This window comes from Monodon monoceros, unplaced genomic scaffold, assembly GCF_005190385.1.
Source record: "Monodon monoceros isolate NGI ecotype Baffin Bay Population unplaced genomic scaffold, NGI_Narwhal_1 Super_Scaffold_10, whole genome shotgun sequence".
NCBI classification, from domain to species: Eukaryota; Metazoa; Chordata; class Mammalia; order Artiodactyla; family Monodontidae; genus Monodon; species Monodon monoceros.
This window is the reverse complement of record NW_021703766.1, coordinates 1,538,447-1,562,434: the sequence shown is the minus strand read 5'-3', so window position 1 is coordinate 1,562,434 and position 23,988 is coordinate 1,538,447. Positions and strand designations below refer to the sequence as shown.

General features: G+C 51.0%; 1 protein-coding gene across 12 annotated transcripts in view; it reads left to right on the top strand.

The window, feature by feature from the left end:
* Positions 1-23,988, top strand: part of BANP (BTG3 associated nuclear protein) — a 105,102-nt gene that overhangs the window by 31,160 nt on the left and 49,954 nt on the right. For 5 of the 12 annotated variants that reach the window (XM_029200973.1, XM_029200949.1, XM_029200959.1 and 2 more), the window contains 3 exons: positions 2,140-2,339; positions 19,275-19,391; positions 20,785-20,960. In XM_029200973.1, the coding sequence (XP_029056806.1) occupies positions 2,140-2,339; positions 19,275-19,391; positions 20,785-20,960 (493 nt within the window). Of the gene's footprint in view, positions 1-2,139; positions 2,340-17,549; positions 17,668-18,039; positions 19,392-19,422; positions 20,160-20,784; positions 20,961-23,988 lie in introns of those variants that run through there. The other 7 variants (XM_029200939.1, XM_029200931.1, XM_029200920.1 and 4 more) reach the window with 4 other exon arrangements.

Sequence of the window (23,988 nt, the reverse complement as noted above, 5' to 3'; positions counted from 1 at the left end):
CTCCCTGTGCTATGCAGCTGCTTCCCACTAGCCATCCATTTTACATTCGGTGGTGTATATATGTCCATGCCACTCCCGGACTTTGCCCCAGCTTCCCCCTCCCTGTGTCTCAAGTCCATTCTCTATGTCTGTGTCTTTATTCCTGACCTGCCCCTAGGTTCATCAGAACCTTTTTTTTTTTAGATTCCATATATATGTGTTAGCATACGGTGTTTGTTTTTCTCTTTCTGACTGACTTCACTCTGTAGGACAGACTCTAGGTCCATCCACCTCACTACAGATAACTCAATTTCGTTTCTTTTTATGGCTGAGTAATATTCCATTGTATATATGTGCCACATCTTCTTTATCCATTCCTCTGTGGATGGACACTTAGGTTGCTCAGAGCTCTTTAAAAGGAATAGATTTGGATGATTTTTGGTTAATATCCCTTTTATATAGAAGACTTATTTAAAAGTACTATTCTCTGCCTTCCTTTGTTTTATTAATTTGTGAAGTTGTGTTATTAGTGTATTAACAGTGATGTTTGTCCAAACTCCGGGCAGAATCACTTCTAATTCAGAATTAAGACGACGAGGTTTCACTGTGTTTAGGGAATTTGGGAGCCGCATGGTTGATGTCTTCAAATTATAAAAAATAGTGGGGTCATCGGTGATTTTATCTCAAGACTTCAGCCAGCGGCTAGTGGTTGTCACGACGTCTTAGGTCAGGGTGGGCCTCGGGCGCTGCCTCAATGTCACTCTCGGGATGGGCCGCCCACGCTGTGTCTCCACATGACCCTGGCACGGTCTGCCGTGCCTCCACGGCCCGTCCTCCTGTGGGGGAGTCAGCGGAGGGTGTGGGATTTAGCCCTCTCCCGTATGTGTTAGCTCTCCCGCGATGGGACTTGTCAGGGGGGTGATTGCTTGAGACACAGCAGGTTGTTGGGACAGTGTGTGGGTTTTATTTACCCCACTGCTGCCCTTGCTGCCGTACAGACCGGGCAGTTAGACAGATGTGTTTAATTTCCTCAGAAGATCAGCTCAGTCTGTTCAAAGCACTGAATAAGAGTATCCATTTTCCTCGCCTCCTGGGCCTTGACTCCAGCCGCACGGTGTGATGGGCCACGTGGCTCAGCTGTGGGGTCACCTCCCATGAGGAAGGGGAGCGGCCGCCGGAGTGGGTCAGCCGCGGCCAGTGGGCAGAGGGGCCGGCCTCCGTGCCGCCGTGCGCTGGGGTCCCGGTCTGCTCCGAATGGCCCCTGTGCCCGTCTGCTCTCCGCAGTCTGTCCCCTTCCTGCTGATGTGACTGGCACTCTGGGCATTTTTCCCTTTGAAGTCAAGGGCAGAAAAGGAGAGAGACAAGGTAAAATACGAACTCTTCACTATTTCAGCTGCTGCCCCCGCTGCCCCCCTCACTGCTGAGCTGGGCGGTTGGATGCTCCAGGGGCTTGCTCTGGGCTGACGCCCGTTTCCCAGTATCAGCTGGTGAGGCCAGCAGGGGCAGCAGCCTGCTTCCCTCTGCGCCCCTGCCGACTCAGGGCAGGAGCAGCCGCCGTGGGAGGGGACGAGCTTCCTGTCCGGTGTTTGTCTGAGCCGTTCCTTGCCTTTGGAGCCACACACGTCCCTGTGGTCGGCGGGACTTGGGTGGCAGCAGTGGAAGGCAAGGCTGCTCTTTCTGTGGCCACTAGGTGGCAGGCGTGCTGCTCCCACGCGCGGGAGAGTCATTGCCACATTTCACCTTGGGGGTGGGGCTCGGGGGAGTGTAACACGAGCAGGCGGGTTTCCGGGCCGTTTTGATGTTGGATGTCATCTGTTTTCATTGTAGAATCTGACCAGTTTTATGTGTAAGTTTACTGATTAATAGAAACTTGCGTTGTAACGTCCACTTACATCTTGTGTTATACGGACTTAAGTGTAACTAAGAATCGCGACTACACAGAGAAGTAAGAGCCCGATTAAGTAGTCACATTGTGAGTGCACAAGGTCGAGCTTGTTTCGTGAAATGCTTCTGGCTTATAACTAAAGAGCTGAAGTGTGGGGATTGTTCTGTGGGAATAGATACAGCTGAGTCTGGGAAATAGCTGTTTGATGTTCCTTGGAATTATCTCCTTGGAGTTCAGGATGCCCTTCCTGAAGCTTTCCTTTTTTTCACTTGCAGTCATTCCTGTATTCCATTAACCAGACAATCTGCTTGCGATTGGATAGCATTGAAGCCAAGCTGCAGGCTCTGGAGGCCACATGTAAATCACTGGAAGAGAAACTGGATCTGGTCACCAACAAGCAGCACAGCCCCATCCAGGTGCCCATGGTGGCGGGCTCTCCTCTCGGCGCCACCCAGACCTGCAACAAAGTGCGATGGTAAGAACCTCCTCCCCGGGCCCATGCCCCTTGGTGCTTTCAGGGCGGGATCCTAGTCAGACTGGAAAGAAACACGGGGCCTCTGCGGGGCGGCTGGGGTCGTCCTCACAGTTTCTTTTTGACATAAGCCAGGCTGGTGCATCTCTCCTTTGGAACTGGCCCACTGGAGCTTTGAAGCTGTACGTTCGTTTCTTCTCTTTTTTTTCTGTTCCATCTGGCTAGTCTTGAGAGAATTTTTTCTTCACAGGTAGCTTGTTTCTTTTGTTTTTTTTTTGTTTTTTTTTTTGCGGTACGCCGGCCTCTCACTGTCGTGGCCTCTGCCGTTGCGGAGCACAGGCTCCGGACGCGCAGGCTCAGCGGCCATGGCTCACGGGCCCAGCCGCTCCGCGGCATGTGGGATCTTCCCGGACCGGGGCACGAACCCGTGTCCCCTGCATCGGCAGGCAGACTCTCAACCACTGCGCCACCAGGGAAGCCCTCCACTGGTGTTTTTTATCCTTGCCCACGGCGGGCTACAAGGAAGTCTCACTGTGACGATGGCAACACCTGTCTTTGCGCTTGGCGAGAGCTCGGGGCTTTTACTGAGGGTCTTGTCGTGGCTCTCTGGGCCAACTGCTGCCTCTCTCCCGTGTGTCTGCGGAGGAGGGCGGTGGGGCTCAGAGGAGGGGGAGCCACGGCCAGGCTGCTGCCGCGTCTGCAGGTCCGCCCGCGTGTGCCCTGGGGCACGTGGGATTGAGGAGGGTGCTCAAGTATGTGCCTCGTGTCAAGGTGGCTGCCTGTCCTGGTCTGCCTGGGACAGCCGTGGATGACGCCTGCAGTGTGGGCCTCCTTTAACTCTCAGAAGTGTCCTGGGGTGTTGGAGACCCTGCGTGGCCCCGAAAGCTGCTCTCCAGCTGGGGTGGGGGACCCCAGGGGTCTCTGTCCCCAAAGGGAAGGCCTGTTGGTCCGTGGTGATTCACCCTGTGTTTATACCTTGTCCTGATGGGTCAGCCGTATCTTTTCTCCCAGTGAACATTTGTGGAGCGTGTCCTCTCTGCAGGCAGTGAGGCTCAGACCTACCAGGACCAGTACCCTTTTTTTTAAAGAAGCTGGTTGTCCATTTACTTATTTAGTTGTGCTGGATCTTAGTTGCAGCAGGCGGGCTCCTTAGTTGTGGCATGCAAACTCTTAGTTGTGGCATGCATGTGGGATCTAGTTCCCTGACCAGGGATCGAACCCGGGCCCCCTGCGTTGGGAGCGCAGAGTATTAACCACTGCGCCACCAGGGAAGTCCCAGCCAGTGCCTTTTTTAAAGAATAATTTTTTTGTAATGCCCTCATATCCTAAAATGCAATGTTTAGAAAATATAATTTAAAAACTAATGTAATGTCTTAATTGTAATGTAAGGAGAACTAAAAGGATGGTCACGTATAATAAAATAGCATGTATTTTGATATGGAAAAGGCTGGGGGAACTACATAAGGAGTTAGTGAATAGGACCAAACCTCCCATGCCAGAGCTGGCAGCCGGGAGGGCTGTCACCCTGGGACTCAGATACCATTGGTGGTGGAATATTTCCAAATGAGCAGTTCTTGATGAAGTTTCACGTAAAGCAAAGTGTAGTTTTTTCTAGACTCAAACAATAGTGAAATTCCGGGAAAAGTCACCTTACGTTGAAACGATCCAAAAATACTTTGTGTATGAGTGTAGAATGGAGTAAGATTCTGGGCTCAGAGTTAGAAGCATGTTGTTCACGCCCATGAATGGGACCTGTGGGATCTGTGTGGGAAAGGTTTCTGTCGGGGAGGCTGTCTCATGCCCCGAAGGCTGGCAGCCTCCTTGGCTCTGCCCGCCAAACCCGTGGGGTCTCAGGTGTAACCAAGTGCGCCCCCGGGCCCCACCCTCGAGGACTGTTGCTCTGAGAGATGAGGCGAGAGTGAGACAGGCTTCCTTCCCTGAGTAAGGATGGCTCTCCTGGTGGCGTGTCCCTTTGCCACCTGTGTCAGGAAGAGGTCGTCTTCAGGACCCAGGGATGTGCCGCTCATACTGCACCGTCGGTGGTTTGTGGCCGTTCCATGAGGTCAGGCGGACGAGGACGAGTCCTCGGGGCTGCAGGTGGCGCTGCAGCTGTGCTTGGACCCCGAGGCCGCTCGTTTGGGGCTTCCCTGGGTGTCAGGTCCAGGGGGGAGGACGGGCCTCGGCGGGCAGGTTGTCCTCGTTTGACACCATGGGGTGACTGGGCTGAGTCACAGAGTTGCGCTGTTTCCAGTCTGCCCGTCTTCAGAAGGAGGATGGGGGAGAAGGGCAGGTCTGCAGGGACCACCAGCCCTGTCCTCTCCTGTAGGCCAGTGATGGACCCGCCATGGCCCTGCCCGGCCTGCTGCTGAGCGCGGCCTGACTCGTGGGCCACGTCCCGTCTGAGGATGGCGCTGATGGCTGCTTGGGGGAAGGCACTTCCAGACTGCAGGGAGGCCCCTTCTCTCTCCAGCATTCCGGTGACGGCGGGGCTTGTGGGGCGTGTTAGCGACTCTCCCGTTCAGGAACCCCAGAGCGCTTCCCTCCGCTGGGGAGAAGCTGTCATCGTGGAGAGACCTCTGTGTGCATTGACAAGCGGTGAAATCAGAGTAAAGTTTTCTAATACAGACTCAGGTGTATAATCTAGTTAATCCAACTCAGTTAGCTTTTCTGGTTTTAAAGGATCGTATTGTGACATAAAATCAACCCATTATAGAATACACTTATTGTATGTTGGCAGCAGATTTATTACTATCGTTAATAAAACCATTACTTATACAAGTTAATGTTAGATTAATAGAAGGAAAGGTCACTCCTTTGTTTTCTTAGATATAGTTTAGAGTAGGTTGTTTATGAATGATTTTCAAAGAAGATACTAAGTCTGGCATTTCCCTCCATGAATGTTCTAAAAATGAGAAATAAAAATTGCCAGTCATTGAAAGCTGTTAACAAGAAAATTTGGGGAGAAGTAAAGCTCAAGAATTCAACCCTAGTATATCAATGAAAAAAGTGTACATTTAAGTTAGAAAATGACTAATTTATAAGCACATAAGTAAATGAGAAATGTGTATCTTAAGTGTGGGTAGTAGAACACAGAAAAGGAAGTCTCCAGAAAACAATGAGAAATTGGTTAACATTCCGAGTAATAAAGTACTTCTACAAGTACTTTGTAGCTCAGATACTTAAAATAACAGTTAGAAGCATATAAATCCCAGATTGTTTTATATCCGGATCATGTGCTTTAAAAAATAACTTAAGATTCCTTAGGCCACTTGGCACTGGCTGTGAGTGTTGTTGGGAAGTCTGTCATCTCCCAGGACAAACGAGGATGACCCTGAGGGGCTTGTCGGCTGTGACGAGGCCTCTGGATGGTGGGTGAGGAGTTGTCCACTGCAGCGTCACTGGCCTCTCCACTCGGAGAGGCCGCACCTGGCCCAGAGCAGCCCAGCAGCTGTGGGACACACCGAAATCCACTCGCCTGTGGGTTATTTCTAATTAAAGCTGGCCTGGACTAGACTTTGCTCTCAGCTCTGAGAATTATTTATTTATTCTCTTGAATTCCCAGAGCACAGAAGGCAGTGGACTGCTGCCAACCCTATTTGGCATTTTGGATCCAGATTTTTCAGATTCTACGCCTGAATGAGATCCTTTAAATAAATTCAGGAAAAAGGAAGAGAAAGAAAGAGAGAAAACCTTTTTCTTTGATGCCAAAGCTTAATCATTGTAATAAACATGTTTGTAAGTTTACTTGGATGGGGTTTCATTCAGCAATGGTGTTCTACTTGGGAAAAAGAAAAATGGACTTGACTTCTTTTAGGTGACTGCTTTTTTTCCCTCCTTGCAAGTGTGCCATAAATTGGGATTTTGCCTCCTTGTGATCCTAGGTGTAGCCATGTGAGGTTTCAACCCTAAAGCTGTGTCGCACTGGCATTGGAAGGGGCGGGCGCCGAAGCTTTCTGTGACGAGCTGCACAACTCAGTACGTGGCAGCTCACCCTTTACGTGCCCCTGTGAGCATTTCAGGAGCGGCCTCCATTGAATTGTGTGGTGTGATGGGATCAAGTGTGCGGATGGGGACGTTTATATGGATTAATGTAAAACCCCATTTTCTGAGCTTTGAGGCCAGGCACAGCCACTTGAAGGACGGGCAGTAGGTAGGACCGAGCTGAGCCTGGGGTGCAGGCCCACCTGGGTTGCTGTCCTGGTAGATGTCCTCTGGGAGGCCAGTGCGAGTGCCCATGTGCAGTGTGGGGACCCAGGGACCTGTCCCTGCTGCCCAGCGGGGTCCTGTGGAGCCAGACTTACTGAGAGTGTCTCCAAGCCAGCTGGTTCAGGTTTGTTTGTTTTCATGAACTGAACATACTGCTTAGCTGGAGAAATGCTTGTGTTTCTTTTAAAACAATTGATTTTTATTCTTTTTTTTGTTTTATATATATATGTATATATAAATATTTATTTTTCTGGTCTTAGTTGTGGCGTGCAGGCATCTCTCTAGTTTTGGCACATGGGCTCCAGAGCGCGTGGGCTCAGTAGTTGTGGTGCATGGGCTCTCTAGTTGTGGCACATGGGCTCCAGAGCATGCCGGCTCAGTAGTTGCCCTGCGGCATGTGGGATCTTAGTTCCCCAACCAGGGATCAAACTCACGTCCCCTGCATTGGAAGGCAGATTCTTAACCACTGCACCACCAGTGAAGTCCCTCTTTTCTTTATTTTTTAATGTACAAATGGTTTATTTATTGAGATATTATTGACATATAACAAATTTTTAGCTTTAAAAGTTTAAACATTTCTTTTAAAGCTTTAGTGTGTTCCTATAATTTTAAAACAATTGTAATGAATCAGAGGCTTCTTTTCCCCCCCTTAATATTTATTTATTTATTTCAGCTGCGCCAGGTCTTAGTTGCAGCACATGGCTCTTCGTTGAGGCATGTGGGATCTTTTAGTTGCGGCACGAGGGCTCTTAGTTGCAGCCTGTGGGCTTCTTAGTTGTGGCATGCGGGCTTCTTCGTTGCGGCATGTGGATTCTTAGTTGCGGCATGTGGACTCTTAGTTGTGGCATGCATGTGGGATCTAGTTCCCCGACCAGGCATCGAACCCGGGCCCCCTGCATTGGGAGCGCGGGGTCTTACCCACTGGACCACCAGGGAAGTCTCGAGAGTCTTTTAATACTCAAAACTGAAAAAAAAAAAAAAAAAAGTGATTTCTTTTAAAGTTTTTCTTTCAGAGAGATGTGTCATGTAAGATGAAAGTTTACGTGTAAAGTTTTCTTCTTTCTTTTCCTCTAAGCTGGTTATTCACCCACAGAGAATTGAACTATTTGATCAAAAAGTTATTTAAATTATTAAATTATTTAAATTCCCTCTAATACGCTGATTGCTGATTCTTTGTTTTATTTCCCAGAGGGTCTTTTTAAAAAAATAAAAACGTTGATGGATGTTTATGGAAAGGCCATTCTGGTTTTTTGAGCCTTCATGGCTCCTGGGTAGAGAGGGGCCTCCTCCTGGGCGTCTCGGTTCTGGCAGTGCAGCCCCAGCGTCTCTGGGTGGTCATATCGTTCAGAGTTTAAGGTCGAAAGAAAGTACAGCATTTCATAGGCTTTGGACTGTGACAAGATAGGGTTGTTTGAATTGTGAAGAAATGGTTTGGTTTTAGCCGTGAGGGATTTGTTTCATCCTTTCCTTATCGAATTTTGCATTTTGCGATTTCCATTTAATTTTGTGTACGTATGACTTCTTTTCCTGACTGGTGTGGGTTACCTTTCACAGCTGCACACTTCTGGTGGCCTAATCCTGATATCCTGTACATGTCAGGGCTGCCGATCAAAGAAAACATACAGTTACATACATACAATATAGGGGGTTGTTAACCTCATGACTACAGATTAGAGATACAGTCTAATAACCAAAGCAGATATAGTCAGAAGTTTTAATAGATCATGCACATTCTCATAGTTTGGAGTACTTCTCTAGTTTTAGGATAACTCATGCCTCATGATTGGGGTTGTGTTGAATCTGAAGACAATTTGGAGAGAACTGCCATCCTAACACCATTGAGTCTTCTGATCCACGCACAAGGTACACCTCTCCATATTCGCAGATCTTTAAGCCCTCTCAGCAGTGTCGTATAGTTTTCATTGTAAAGCTCTTACATGCATTTGTTAAATTTATCTCTAAGTACTTCATACGTTTAGATGCTCTAATACATGGTATTGTGTTTTAAATGTTAACTTCTGCGTGTTCATTGGCAGTGTATAGAAATACAGTAGACTTTTCTCTGCTGACCTTTATCCAGAATTATTTCGAAATTCACTTGTTTCAGTAGCTTTTCAGTAGGGTTTAAAAAAAGTTTTACTTCGTATCAAAGTTCTGTACCTTTTCTTACTTTGCTGCACTGGCTAGGATCTCCATTTCAGTGTATACTTTTTAAAAAATATTTTTACCTTATTTCTGGTCTTGGAGTGAAAGCATCCAGCCTTTCACCATTAAGTGTGATGTTAGCTGCACATTTTTCATAGCTGCTCTTTATCCGGCTGAAGAATTTCCCTTAGATTCCTTATTTTGTGAGAGTTTTTGTCCTGAGCAGGCGTTGAATGTTTACATGCTTTTTATGTACCTACTTGAGATGACATTTGGTTTTCCTCCTTGATTCTGTTGCTACGGTGAATTATACTGGTTGATTTTGGATACTAAAGCAGCCTTGCATTTCTGTCGTAATAAGCCTGACTTGATCATAGGGTAGTACCCTTTTTATGTGTTTGGAGTGATGGCTAATATCTGGTTATGGATTTTTGCATCTCTGTTCGTGGATTGTATTAGTCTGTAGTTTTCTTTCTTGACGTGTCTTTATCTGTTTTGTTATCAGGATAATGCTCGCCTCAGAAGGTGAACTCATTGTCCGTTTTTTTAAAAGAAGTAATTAATTAATTTTTGGTTGCATTGGGTCTTTGTTGCTGTGCGTGGGCTTTCTCTAGTTGCGGCGAGCGGGGGCTCCTCTTCATTGTGGTGCACGGGCTTCTCATTGCGGTGGCTTCTCTTGTTGTGGAGCACGGGCTTCTCATTGCGGTGGCTTCTGTTGTTGCGGAGCACGGGCTCTAGGCGCGCGGGCTTCAGTAGTTGTGGTACGTGGGCTCAGTAGTTGTGGCTCACAGGCTCTAGAGCGCAGGCTCAGTAGTTGTGGCACACAGGCTTAGTTGCTCTGAGGCATGTGGGATCTTCCAGGACCAGGGCTCGAACCTGTGTCCCCTGCATTGGAGGCGGATTCTTAACCACTGTGCCATCAGGGAAGCCCCATCGTCTGTTTTCTGAAAGTGTTTCTATAGGATTAGTTTCATTTCTTCCTTAACTATCTGGTAGAGTTTACCAGTGAAGACATCTGGCCTAGGTTTTAATTATGAATTCAATCTCCTTAATAAATGCAGAACTTTAATAAACGTGGAACTTCTTGAGGCGGTGTTGTTTGATTTGTGTCCCTCAGGAGGTTTCCTGTTTGTTGAAACTCTGGAGTTTATTTGTATAATATTCTCTCTTCACTGTAGGTCCACGTGACATTCAGTTGCTGAGTCTCCTCGGGCTCCTGGCCTGTGGCACTTACTCAGCCCCTTGTCTGTATGGCTTTTGGGGGTGCTGGTCAGGTGTCTCGTGGGGTGCCCCTGGTGGCTTGGGGAGGACGGTCGCAGAGGTGAAGGCCTCCCACCGCCTCTGCTGGGGTGCAGCACGGCGTGGCCTGTCTGTGTGGCGTGGAGGCGGGTCACGGGGCTGAGCGGCGGCAGGCCTGGCCTCTGCGCAGGCGCTGTCCTCCCCGGCCCCTGCGCCAGCCCCGCTCAGGGAGCAGAAGTCCCGCGCTACATCCCAGGGAGCGTCTGCCCCTTTAGGCACTGGCCTCACACTGTCCCAGCTTTGGCCGTCGGGAGTGCTCGTAGGTGGCTCTGGTGACCTTTGACGCCCACCTCCCCCTTGTGGGTCTTTTGTTTGGTTTGACCGCTTCCTTCCGGGCTGTGCAAGACGTCCCTTGCCTAGTCCTAGAGGCGTCCTCTCTCCTTTTGTTGGGGACGGAGCTGTGGGTGCCAGGGTCTGGCTGCCCTGGGTGTCCCCCACTCCCAGGCCTGCCTTTCGGTGAGCAGGCGTCTCTGCAGCTCCTTGGGAAGAAGAAGGGACGCACAGCTCTTCTGCTGCCTCGGGGCTGTGACTTTGCACTTGCAGCGTCCTGTCCTGGGCGCTGTGGCTTCTGTGGGGTGGGGGCGGGGTGGATCCCACGCCTTCTGGGTCCTGTTGGCTCCGGGCAGCTGGGGGTTGACGTCCGTGGCAGCAGGTTACCCCATTTCTCTGGTGCAGTTGGTTATTTTGGGGGAGTTGGTTTTACACTGTATTTTGCTCATCCCCTTTGATATTGGAAACAAAGTTTCAGTGCTAATTTATTCTTATCCCTAAGAGTATTTTTGTGGATCCTGGTTTTTATGACCTTTTCATCTTTAACCTGCAAGCTAGAGAAATAAACCCTTTAAGACACATGTTAGCGACTGTTTAGATGCTTGGCTGTTGGCTGGTTTACGTGAGCTGCCACAGCCCAGGAACCCTGAGACTTGTGCCTTCTGCTTATGTTCTTGGTGCCAAGTGGCATGTCTGGTCCCCCCACTGCTCTCCCCGCAGGGACCTGAGACCCCATGCCCTCCATCCTACTCCCTAAGGCCTCTGGGATGCGTGAGCACTTGTCCCAGGGCTACCTTTGCGTGGAAGGCACCTGGAAATGGAGCCTGGCTGTGCGGCATCTCCCAGAACAGGTGCAGGGGGGTCATGGTGGACCCCAGCCTACCTGCCTCTCAGGTGTGAGGACCTCGGGGCATCTGGTTTTATTGTTTAACTGAGGAGTGTCCCCCCGACCCCTCTTATTTTGCTCTTACTGAAACTCTAGGACCCTGGTAAAAAAAGTAAACAGTTTTCTTTTTGTAAGTACAATACGTGGGACACAATTTCGTATTTTATTAGGACCCCGGTTCTTGTATGTGAGGCAGAACTATAACTGGAAAGCCAAGGATATGTGCCTTACCCTCCTGTTGGCATATTCTCATAAGCAGAAAAGAGGATTACTCGAGATTCTTGTGAGCTCGCTTCTGTCAGTAGAGGGTTACACAAAAGTCAGAAAATTAATATTATACACATTTCCCAAACTGAGCTGGATGAGTGACAATTTTGAATTGCAGAAGGATCAGTGTCAGCAGATATACTGTAGTGAGGCTCAATGGTAGGAGAGAGGGAGGCAAATACTTTTTCACACACTTTTTATTCTTATTTTTGTATTAGTTTATTGTTTAAGATTTATTTTATTTATTTATTTTCGGCTGCGTCATGTCTTCATTGCTGCACATGGACTTTCTCTAGTTGTGGCGAGCGGGGTCTCCTCTTAATTGCGGTGTGCAGGCTTCTCATTGCGGTGGCTTCTCTCATTGCGGAACACGGGCTCTAGGTGTGCGGGCTTCAGTAGTTGTGGCACGTGGGCTCAGTAGTTGTGGCTCGCAGACTCAGTAGTTCGGGTGCGTGGGCTCTGTAGTAGTGGCGTGCAGGCCTCAGTAGTTGTGGCACATGGGCTTAGTTGCTCCGCGGCATGTGGGATCTTCCCGGACCAGGGCTCGAACCCATGTCCCCTGCATTGGCAGGCGGATTCTTAACCACTGCACCACCAGGGAAGCCCCACACACTTTTTAAAATTCGGCTGGAACTCCTCCCCAACCACAGAAAACAAAATTGGGCATCATTGTGTGAGCAGAAATAATGCCCAACTTGACTGCCTCACTCACGTGTTGACGAAAATAATCAATAAACAATCTATAATATGAACAGAGAAGAGTTTTACGTGAGTGAAACTAAAGACTGTAGCACAGAAGACTGCTCCAGGAAGCAGGGTTTTCAGCACAGTTTTGTATCTCGTCAGAACAGGGAACATCAGACAGGTCAGGGACACACACACTCCTTCAGGGTTCCCACGGGACAGACAAGCATGTGCACAGAGTCGGCGTGGCCTTGGCACCGGGGAAGGGAGGCTTATCGTGAAAGGAGGAGCAGCCCTGGCCTCCCGGGGAGGGAGGCGTTTCATGTTATTGTCGCGTGGACTCTGCTTCCGATCACTGTGGCCTTTTCTTCAGCGGTTAAAGCGGATGTACAGCGAGTGTCCGCTAGGCCGCAGTCAAGCTGACTCAGGTGTGAGCCAGGGTGGCGCCCACACCTCAGTGCGCGAACGTCCCTTTCACCACAGGCTGCAGGCAGCAGCTCTGTGTGAACCGCGCTGCTGTGCGCCCTTGCGGTCGCAGGTCACGCTGGAGGCTGGCTTTGCCGGCTGGGAGTTGGTGCAGGCACCGTGGCCCGGCCCCCCTGCCGCGCAGCCTCGCCTTTGGGCATTTTAAGTCGCCTAGGCTTGTCTTGGGAAGGTTAGAAGTTTCTCCTAAGACGGCAGTGCCCCCAACCTGTGTGGACGCCCACTTGTGGACGCTCGGGACGCGCCAGCCCGGCCCCAGCCCTAGAGCGTCTGGTGTCCACGGCGCGTTGCTGCGGGTGGCGGCTGGTCTCCTCTCCCGGATGAGCTTTTGCTCAGAGAACTCACAGTCAGAGCTTGTGGACGTTCTCTTTGCTCTTTGGAAACTGGAAATAAGGGGTGACTGTGCTGCTTGGACAGACCTGATTTTTCCCGAGGGACCCCGTTCCTCCAGGGAGCCTAAGGAGTGCTGGTGGGGTTTAACCCCATGCCCAACCTGCCCCCGCCTGCCCTGAGCCACGTCCGTGGCCGCTTGTTCACTGATGGCAGCCTCGGTGTCCATTCAAACCATGGTCACATGGTGGGACTGATGAGCAAGGGGCAGAGGAGTCGGTGCTTTGGGACAGCGGCACAGGGCGTTCTGACCTGCTCACCAGGCAGTTTTCTGAAACTCAGGGGAGGCTGAAGGCCGCTTTGTAAGAGAACTTGGAAATGTTTCGTAGGACAGCTCTGAAAGCTGAAGATATTTGGTTTTAAATCCATCAAAATAAAACCATTAAAATCCCCAACACTGGAAGGGTAAGTGGGAGCAGTAGCTGCAATAGAATTATTCCTGTTGTTCACCGACAAGTGGCAAAGGGCGTGAGAGGTTCTTGGCTTTGAGTCCAGGCTCCGTCACCTGAACGTGATGACACCTTGGGCAGATTCTACCCTTTCTAAACATCAGTTTCTTCATCAGTGAAAGGAGAGTGAGAACCGCGAGCGAGGGTCGCCGCGAGGGGATGACGCGTGTGAGTGCTTAGTGCTCCGTGATCCCCGGGAGGCTGAGAAATCACTAGCACTCGTCATTCACCGAGTGTCCGGCGACGTCAGCCAGCCTCGTGCCTGCTGGGCGCACCCAGTCAGCCCTCAGGACGCAGGTTGCCCTGAGTGTCAACGGCATCCTGGGCTGTGCTCTGGGCCTCGCGTCTATGGACGCCCGCTCTGTTCTTTTTCTTCACAGTGTGGACCAGCCGAGTGAGCCCGAGGTTGCCCCTCAGATCTGAGGCTGCTCCTTGAACACACAGGCTTGCCGGTGTCCTGGGCGTTCATCTAGGCAGCCGGGAGGCATCACTGAACAAACCAGACGGAAGGTCACATGCACAGTGGGCTGGACCGGGCGGGCTCTGGGGGAAGCTGGTGCTACTGGGAGCAGTGGGCGGGGATTTTGTGCTTGGTGTTGTTTTAAACCAGGGGCACCCATCAGAATCACCTGGCGGAATTGTTAAAAAAAGAGAAGTGCAGGCTCTCCAGGGCGGGCCCTCGCTTCCCCAGGAGATTCTGATGCCCAGGGAGTCGTGGGGTGCAGGTCCGGCTTCAGTGACTTTGGTAAAGGACGTTGGCTCTGCCGCTTGAGGACTTTGGGCTCAAACCTGCCATTGCCACTGAGTAGCTGTGTGATCTTGGACGGGCTGTTGGCTATCTGTGCGGGGAAGGTACCGCAGTGCCCGCTCCGGGTTTGAGGCTTTGTTTCACGCGGGGCCCTGGGGCAGTCCCGCCTGAGGGGGGCGGCCCCCGCGTGACTGCCCCGCGGAGGTGGTGGGGGCCCTGCGCTCACAGTCACTGTCCGCCAGGGCGGGCAGCCCTCGGCACGTGGTCACAGGTCACAAGCTGTAGGGCGCGCTTTACTTCTGAATGATAATGTCCTTAGGCCAGAGTATTCAGCTTGTGTGTAACTAGCATAATCTTAGAATTAGGCAAGAATGTTCAGCTTGCACGTTAGCCTCATCTTAGAATTAAAACAATCAGGATGGTCTGTGGGTCTAGGCATTTCCCTTTTCCCTTTTGGTTAAGTTTTTATTTAACAGGAACTTTGAAAACTGACATACAGTTCTAAGTAAGGGTATAGATAATGGTTTAAGACTGTGAAAGAATGAACTGAGCACATGAAGTTTTAAAAACCAGAATGACCGAGGAATAGATAAAGTGATCAGTGGAACTGAATAGAGAGCCCAGAAATAGACCCACACAAATATGCCGGCTAGATTTTGACAAAGGTGCAAAAGCAGTTTGATGGAGGAAGGACAGCTTTTTGAACAAATGGTGCGGGAGTAGTTTCCACAGGCAAAATGAAAGAAATGAACCTCGGTGGAAACCTCACACCTTGAACAGCAATTGATTTAAAACGGATCACAGATTGCAACATAAAATGTAAGACTGTAAAACTTTGGGATGAAAACACAGGAGAAAACCTTTGGGACCTGGGGCTAGGCAGCGGCTTCTGAGACGTCACACCAAAAGCACTATCCATGAAAAATAAAAGAGAAAGTGGACTCAACCGAGATTAAAAATTTACGCTCCTTGAAAGACCTGTTAGGAGCTGAAAAGAAGCGACCGACCAGGAGAAACTGTTTGCAAACCACATATCTGATAAAGGACTAGTGGAATGTCTAGAATAAAGACCTCTCAAAACTCAACAGTGGAAAGTCAAACAATCCAATGGGAAAGTCGGCAGAAAGCAGAAACAGCTCTTTTACCGGAGAGGAGAGGCGGCTGGCGAGTAAGCGCGTGAAAAGGAGCTCAGCGGCGCTAGCCAGCAGGGAGACGAGGACAGGAGACAGCTGGACACAGCAGGGGCCCTCCAGATGCCGGCGGGACGCGGAGACCCCAGGCCTCGCGCCGCTGCTGGTAGGCGTGTAAGACGGGGCAGCGGCTCTGGAAACAGATCGGAAGCATTTCTCGCCGTTAAAATGTCCTCACCGTGTGGCCCAGCAAGCACGTTCTTGGGCACTTATCCCAGAGAAATGGAAACTCATGTTCACACAGAACCTCCACATGAATGGCCATGGCCGCTTTGTTTGTAATAACCAAACCTGCAAACACCCCGAAGGCCCCTGTCTGGGTGAAAGGTTAAACATGTGGGTGTGCCCTTAGGCACATGCTTGGGCCTGGCCGCCTCCCAGGCGTCAGCAGAGGCGTCTCAGAGGTCACACGCCCCGTGCCCCCACCTCTGTGACATCCTCTGAGCGTCCAAGTGGTAGACGGGGAGCAGGTTAGCGGGTGCGCCGGGGAGAGAGGGTGGGCGTGTCTGGGAGGCAGCACGACAGGCGCACGTGGAGACTGGTGCGATCTGAACGAGGCCCGGGGTTGGTGCCAGCAGGGTCCCAGTGTCGCTTTCCTGCCCTCGGTGTCACGCTGCCGCTTACACAGGATTCCCAGAGAAGCAGAAGCAGTGGGAGGGGTGTGTGTGGCGACAGCCAGCACCCACTCTAAGGGGCTTCCCACTCGGAATTGGCTCACACGGCTGTGGAGGCAGCCAAGCACGTGCACAGTCTGTGTGGCAGGTGGACAGGCAGGGGGCATCGTCACCAGGTGGCACCCCATGGGCAGGAGCTGTTTGGAGTCTCCAAGATCGGGGACAGCCTAAACTGCCTTTTATTATTATTTTTTTAAATATTTTATTTATTTATTTAGTTTGTCCATGTCACGCAACCTTTTATTGTTATTTTTTTAAATATTTAATTTATTTATTTAGTTTGTCCATGTCACGCAGCATGTGAGATCTTAGTTCCCCAACCGGGGTCGATCCTGTACCCCCTGCAGTGGAAGCGCAGAGTCCTAACCACTGGACTGCCAGGGAAGCCCTTAAACTGCCTTTTAAAGCTCTCACCCGATCAGGCCAGGCCCACCCAGGGTGATCTCTCGAGTAATTTAACATCAACCAACTGGGACTTTCTATCACATCTGCAAAGCCCCTTCCCGGCAGCACCCAGAATCGTGTCTGACTGGGTACCTGGGGCTGTGATTCGGCCTTGGCAGGACACTGACGTGCTGTGACAGTTGCCCCGTACGGACCCTCAGGATAACTACTGCTGTCGTCTTCTTCTTTTTTTTTTTTTTGCGGTACGCGAACCTCTCACCGTTGTGGCCTCTCCCTTTGCGGAGCATAGGTTCCGGACGCGCAGGCTCAGCGGCCATGGCTCACGGGCCCAGCCGCTCTGCGGCATGTGGGATCTTCCCGGACCGGGACACGAACCCGTGTCCCCTGCATTGGCAGGCAGACTCTCAACCACTGTGCCACCAGGGAAGCCCTGCTGTCTTAATGTGATGTGGATGTTCCATAATTTTTGAAAAACAAAATATTAAGTTGTACAACTTGAGGTTGACGTAATTGCGTTAGTGGAAAGGTGTATTTTCTGGAATATTAATATTGGTATTTAAAAACAGATTCATTGCTCACTTAAATGTTTCTGTTATAATCTAAATACCATCATCCATTAAAAACAAGTCCCCTGATGAATAAGCTTTGGACCGTCAAATTTTACATCGTCCCTTTTGCTTTTTGAACTGTCTTTCCCACTTCGTTTCCTTCACAAGATTTTATCCTGTCAACCAGGCTGGCGCATTCCTGTGCAACAGAAATACGGATAGAAATTGAAGCTGAAAAATGTATTTCCTGTAACCGTGAGGCCTGGAGGGTTAAAAAAAAAAGCTCTTCTGGATTGAGGTCTCGTTACAGTTCTTAGTACACAGTTGAACAAAACAGGGTAAATTATTACCAGTTGATAGTTAACTCTTAACAATGCAGTGTTGTGAATTTACCCTTGAGATGGATGGGGCTTTAGTGTTAGTTAGTGTTAGTTAATTCCTGAATCTCTGGAGGGTTATGAGTAATCTATCACTTAAAATGACGCAGGGTTCAATGTTTTCAGTTTTTATAGTTTGAAGTTCTGAGAAGCTTTGTTTACATAAATAAATCTGTGGAAGATGAAGGAGGTCCTCATTTCTTGCAGGTGTGTGCCAGCAAGCTTAGTGGTCTGTCATCACAGATTACTTTGATTATCTGTGAGCTGAAACCCTAAGTAGGTCCTCCGTGCGCTTTGTCAGAGGCGAGTGGTAAGGAGTGACCCCCGCAGAGCGCCTGCTGTCTTACGTCTGGATGGACGGGGTGCCTGAATGTGATTGCGGGGAGGCTTTGTGAAAGGGAACAACCACATTGGCCAGAGGTGCTCTCCTGGGGCATCATCTTTAGGACATAGAACGTTCTGGAAGGAGGGCATCTGGGAATTGAGGCCCTGCGGGATCTGCACACCGAGGGGCCCCCGACGGTCGGGTGCCCCGGGGCTCCCTGTGCTCCAGCTTGAAGCTGGGTGTCTCAGACCAGCATTTCCTTGGTCTTAAGGTCCTTTAGGAAACAGAGGTGTGTTTAGTCTAACGACTTTGCCGGATGTTGGCGTGAATCCATTGTAACCTGTTTATTTCCGGCAGACATCCCAGACCTTGAATGTGCTCATGTCCATCGAGATGTCCTGTCGGGGTGAGAGGGAACACCTTTGTGTGGGTACCCTGTGTGTGACCTCGGTACCAAGTCAGAGGCCGCCTGGCCGCTGGTGGTGCCTGACCTGTGGGTAGGTGGTCGGGAGCTGGTGGGTCATTTCAGGTGTCACTGATGATTAAGTAGCACGGCTGAGAAAATGCTGATGCCTTTGAGTGAAATGCAGGCGATTATGCTTCTTCTTTAGGAAAATATCCTGTGGTCCTGCCGTTCACTTCCGCATGACACGGTGCCATTTGTGCCTCTGCTTTTGGGGACATTTAACAGGGTGTGGCTGGGACAGGGGCTGGCTTCTCATGGGTGCCTTTGGGTTCATGGGCTTTCCTCCTGTAAAAGCAGGGTTTCCCCGACTTGGAGTTTGGAGAGAGAGATCCAGGCATGACATTGCTCTCAGGTAACACTGCTGTACATCTCGAGTGCCTGTTCTTTCTGCACAAAGCACGGCGGGAAGCGCTGAGGGCTGGAAGGTTAATGAGCAAAAAATCTTGACGACTGTGCTTAGAGACGAGCCACTGGCTCCCGCGTGTTTAAACACGTGTCTCAAAAAATAAAAAAATAAATAAACACATGTCTCCCTCCGGAAAGAGCCCCCGGTGGGGCACAGTTCTTTTGTAGCATCGTTTCCTTCGAAGCAAAGTCCCCGGACCCTTGGCTGTGGTTCCTGCACTGGCCCAGCAGAACCCAGAGGTCAGTGCCCGGCGGCTCCCCCACAGCCGCTCCGCGGGTGTTCGCCCCTTTCTGTGCATGACACTCACATCCTGGGATGGAAGTGATAAGCACAGCGGTCACGAAAGCCTAGATTGCAGATGGGAATTCGCTCGGATGCAGTGAGTAAGTCTCAAGCTGTTTTTCATGCAGACCTGCTCCTTCAGAAACCTTCCTGCACAGTGACAGCTGTGACACCTCTGCCTCTTCTCTGTAAACATGTAAATATTTGTAACCTGACTCTCCCGACAGTGCCAACAAGGAGCAGAGCTAGACTCTCCATTAAGAAGCCCAGCCCAGGCTCGCACTTTGCCCGGTGTCACTCGTGCACGTAGCGCAGCCCTGCCGGGGCCTCCCCTCTGGAGCTCGGGGCGTGGGCGCTGACTTTTGATGACTCTGTGCTCTGACAATGAACGCTGTCGTGTTAAGGTCTTCTTTTCTCTGTGATTCTTTTGTTCCCTAGCGTCGTCCCCCAGACTACAGTAATTCTCAACAGTGATCGGCAGAACGCCGTTGTAGCCAAGATGGAAGACCCCCTGAGCGGCAGGGCACCGGATCCCCTGGAAAATATCATTAGCAAGTCAGTAGCACGACACCCCACCTCTCACCGCCACCGCTGGGGCCCCGGGGACAGGGCGGCGTCCTGGGGCGCCCGTGTCGTTGGGCCCGGGGTTCTCCGCGGCCAGGGTCTGGGGAGGACTGCCCGGCCTGTGTCCACCGCCGCGCGTGCCGGCGGGAGGTACCCTGTGTGCTCACCACGATGCGCGGATCCCGCCCTCTCACCTCACTCCCATCTGTCTGTCTGTCCGAGCATGTCGGGTCGGCGACGTCCCCTCTGGTTGGTGAAGTGGCGGAGGCGTTTTGAGGTGGTGCCTTTTCCACCCCTTTTTCTTTGGAGACGCTTTGGCTGTACCCTGGGTCAGAGGCGGGAGTGCGTGGAGGGCACCATCGCCCCTCGTGTGCTGGCGCCCCGCTGGCGTCGGCCCCACCGCGCTGCTTCCCGGCGAGTCTCACAGGCCCTCCTGCAGCCGATCCCGGTTCTACCTGGCTGTAGCCCAGGTCCGCAGGGCCCCAGACCCCAAGCAGCCCGGCCGCGGGAGGTGGGTGCGGACGCTCCGGGCCGAGGCCGTGGGCCGGCAGAGCAGCAGAGGGTCCGTGTGCCTCGTGCCCGCGAGGGCGGAGTCGTGGCCAGGTCCGGAGCGTTTAGCGAGGTCCAGCCCCCCGGGATGGAGCCCTCCGGGGTTTGCCTCGGCAAGCAGGGACCTCGCGCTGCTTCCCCTTCCCCGTGCGCGGCAGCATCTCGAAGGCAGTCGAAAAGGTCATTCAGAAGGCAGTGGCGTGCCTCCAGGTAATGGAGCCCGTTTCGGAGCTGGCTGGTGTTCTGGTTTCCTGGCCGTGCCTTACTGCGCTGTATCGGGGTCCCTTGTGGTGCTAAGGATGCCCCCCAGGAGATCCTCGACTGGCTTTTTTAGCCCACTCGAGCGGTTTCTGTCAGTGGGCTAGTTGGGAGTGAGAGCTGCGTCTTCACAGGCCGGGTCATTTCTAGGACATCTCTCGGGACGGAGTGGATCGGTGCAGTCAGTCTGGGTCTGCAGACATACTTTCTCTCACTCAGCCTTTCCTTTGACACGGCCTCAATCTCACCCTGATTCAAACGTCAGTGTTTTGTCGGGTTACCTCCACGATCAGAAGGGAGCGTTCTAGGCCTTGAGTCACAGCGAGTTGTGATTTCACTTCTTTTGTGCTGTAAACATTTTTTTAAACGTTTCAAGTTTCATACAGTTTCCTGGAGCCACAGGCTGTCTCCTGCTATTAATCTGAGTAGAAAGAGCTGAGGGAAGGCTGGTGGCCCAGTGCGTGTGCAGAGGTAGCTTCTCTGAGACGTGAAGGGGAGAACGTCGGGGTACAGAACCATCTCTGCGTGTTGCTGTGCTGCTCTCACCACACTGCTGGTGTCTCTGTTTCCCGCGCAGCGCGGTGCCCGGGCGTCGGCAGAACACCATCGTGGTGAAGGTGCCAGGTCAGGAGGACAGCCACAATGAGGACGGGGAGAGCGGGTCCGAGGCCAGCGACTCCGTTTCCAACTGTGGACAGTCAGGAAGTCAGAACATCGGCAACAACGTCACCCTCATCACCCTGAACTCGGAAGGTGCGTCCTCGAAGCTGCTCCTCTCCTCCGCGTGGACGGTAATGGGCGTGCCGCGGCTCTTGCACAGCTCGGGCTGAAACTGCGCGGGCCCATGGCACGTAGACTGTTCAGTAGTAGATGTTACAGCGCTGTACGGTCTGCACACGGGGAGCCGTGAATATGGGGGCGCTGCGCTCACGGGGGGCCCACTAGCAGTTACGTGTGGATCCCTGACCACATGGAGGGTCGAAACCCCCACACGTTGTTCCGGTGTCAGCTGTAATTTTTTCCCCTGCTTTTTAGAAAAGTAATATATGTTTATTGTTTTTGAAAGATGATAAGATATGAAAATGACAAAGAAAGTACAAATAACCGGAGACGTTCCTCATCCAGAGATCTCTAGAAACCTTCTGGGCTTTTTCTACGTTAACATACACGCTAGAGTTACGATTTTGTAACTCGCTTTTCCCCATTGCGTAGTAGAAATCTCTCCACGTTGATACAGGTTCACATAATCGTTTTCAGTCAGGTTTGCTTATTGAATCTAGCTCTGGAGGCTTTCCGATGATGGAGAGCTGTAACTTGAGAGCTACCGGTCGGCTCACTTGTCTGGCCACAGCTCTGTCCTGTGTCTCTGATGAGGGCCTCACGCAGACTCAGAGGGGCCACACGTCCAGGTTGAGTCCACGCTGCCCCTGCCCACTGTGATATAGGGGGAGCATCCTCTCTCCTGCTGGGTCTGGGGTCCACTCTCACCTGGCTCTGGGTCCGGGTGGCGGCCTGGCAGGCCCTCCAGAGGGTTCCTGCCACCTGGCAGCTTTGTCCTTCTCTTGAGGGCTGAGTCGATGTTTCCCAAAATAGCGCGGAGAGAGAGGAGGGAACTGGGCAGATGTAGCATCGTGTCACCGAGTCCTCAAGCGTATAATTTGTTAACTAGGAAGGGCTGGTGAGATGTTTCTGCTTCTCCATCTGAGTGGTTGATTTTTCCTAAGAGCACAGTATAGATTTTTCTACAAAGATTTTCCTGTTAGACTTGTTACCACATCTGAAGCATTGAAAATGTTTTCCTTAAAACGTCATTCACCTCTAACATAAGTTGCTAGGGTTGAGATGGCAGAGCAGGGAACAGAGAAAAAGCAAACTGGGCAACTTAGAAAAAAAATTGAGGTCTAATTTCCGTTCCATAAAACTGACCATTTTAAAGCAGACGTGCCGGTAGAGCGTGTACATCACCCCTATCTAATTGCAGGGTATTTTTACCACCCCAAAGAGACCCCACAGCAGTACCCCCGTGCTCCAGCCTCCAGCCCTGCCACCTCTGATCTGCTTCCTGTCTGTGGGGTTGCCTGTTGTGGATGTTTCATACGAGTGGAAGCACGTGGTGCCCTCCTGTTGTACATGCAGCAGTCCTTCATTCCTCTTTATGGCCAGATGACGGCCCATCTAAGTGTGTAGATAGGCCACACTTTGTTGATCCGTCACCCACCGATGGACGCTGGCGTTGTTCCCACTTTCTGACTGTCACGAACAGTGCTGCTCTGAACGTTTGTGTGTAGGTTTCTGTGCGTGTTTTCATTTTTCTTGGGCTGATACCTGGGAGTGGAATTGCTGGGTCAGGGCAGCTAGTCTCTCTACTCATTAGACTTGAGGAAAAGAGGGTTGCTCCTGATTTCATCTTAGTGGATATCGAATGAAAATTACATCTGTAACAATTGCAGAGAAAGCTACTTGTTCTTATTCTTTTTCCATGTGGATTTTGGGTAAATACTCCTGTAGGGTCTAGCTGTGTACTTCAGGCCTAACTTGTTTGGTTTAAACGGCCTCAGCTCTGAAACATGACATTGGATAATTTGGGGGGAGTCTGGGGTTATCATAAAAACCAAAAATGTCATCATTTAAGTTTGTATGCCCTAATGTGATCTGATTAATGTGAAATATATTTCAGGGGGGACTGCAGACTGACTCTAATGTGAGCTTACAAAAAGGGATCAGAATTTGAGCTTATTAGTATTAAAATCTGTAGGGAAAAAAGTACAGGTTTTCTGTGTGTCTGAGTGCAAGCTTGCTGCCACTGTCCTCGGGAAGGTGTCCCCCCCCACCCCCCCGTAGTTCTACGTCCTGAGAATGTCAGGTTGAGCCACCTCGGTTGGCACGGGGTTTGGGAAGATGGAACAGAGACCGCCGGTGTGTGCATGTAAATGTGGGCAAAAGAGCTAATCTGCGAACGTCTCGCACGGGCCTGTAGTGGCGTCATGTGGCCAACATCCTGTGACATATATGATGCACTGAGAGTCGGATTCGCTGCTTCCCTCCCACGTCCTCCCGGGACCAGAATAGCTTGCTCGACTGGGGAGCGTCCAGTCAGCTACTTCCTATCAGAGAAATGGGGATAAGATGTAGGCGCTGAAGGGCTGGAGGCTCGGCCTTAGGTGGAGTCATCTTACTTCCTGATAAGAGCCCAGGGCTGCACATAGACAGACGTTCTTCTCTTCTTATAAAAGTATTTCTGTGCCTGATTGCAGAGAACCACAGAGTTTCAGAATGGCTGTTTCTTAAGAATTCCGCATTGTCTGCACGAATTGGCATGCCGTCCCCTAGCAGATCTTTATTATACTGGAGCGGTGCCAGGGGATTTACCCGTGCGTTAATCGGCGGTTCTGGCTGTCACGGCACCAGCTCCGTTTGGATCAGACAAACGCTGACGGTGGGGAGCGGTGAGCCGCAGGCTTAGCTCTTAGCTCTTGCCCTTCTCTTCCCCGGCACAAGGCCTTCGTTTACCCCGATCTTTGGGAAGTACTGAAAGTGTGTGGGGTTCATCGTTCCAAGATTAAGCTGGTGAACTGAGTCAGAGAAACAGATTAGCCAAAATGGACCAAAAGTGGGATCTGTGCATTAATGAAGGGATTTAGTTAGATTCTTAATAAAGAGTTTAATTCCTGCCGTTTATGCATTTGATAATTCTTACAGAACTTGACTAATCCTGCATGTAAAACGTTTGGTACTTGCCTTTAATAGGGAAGTACTTCTGTTATAATTGAATTATTGTCAG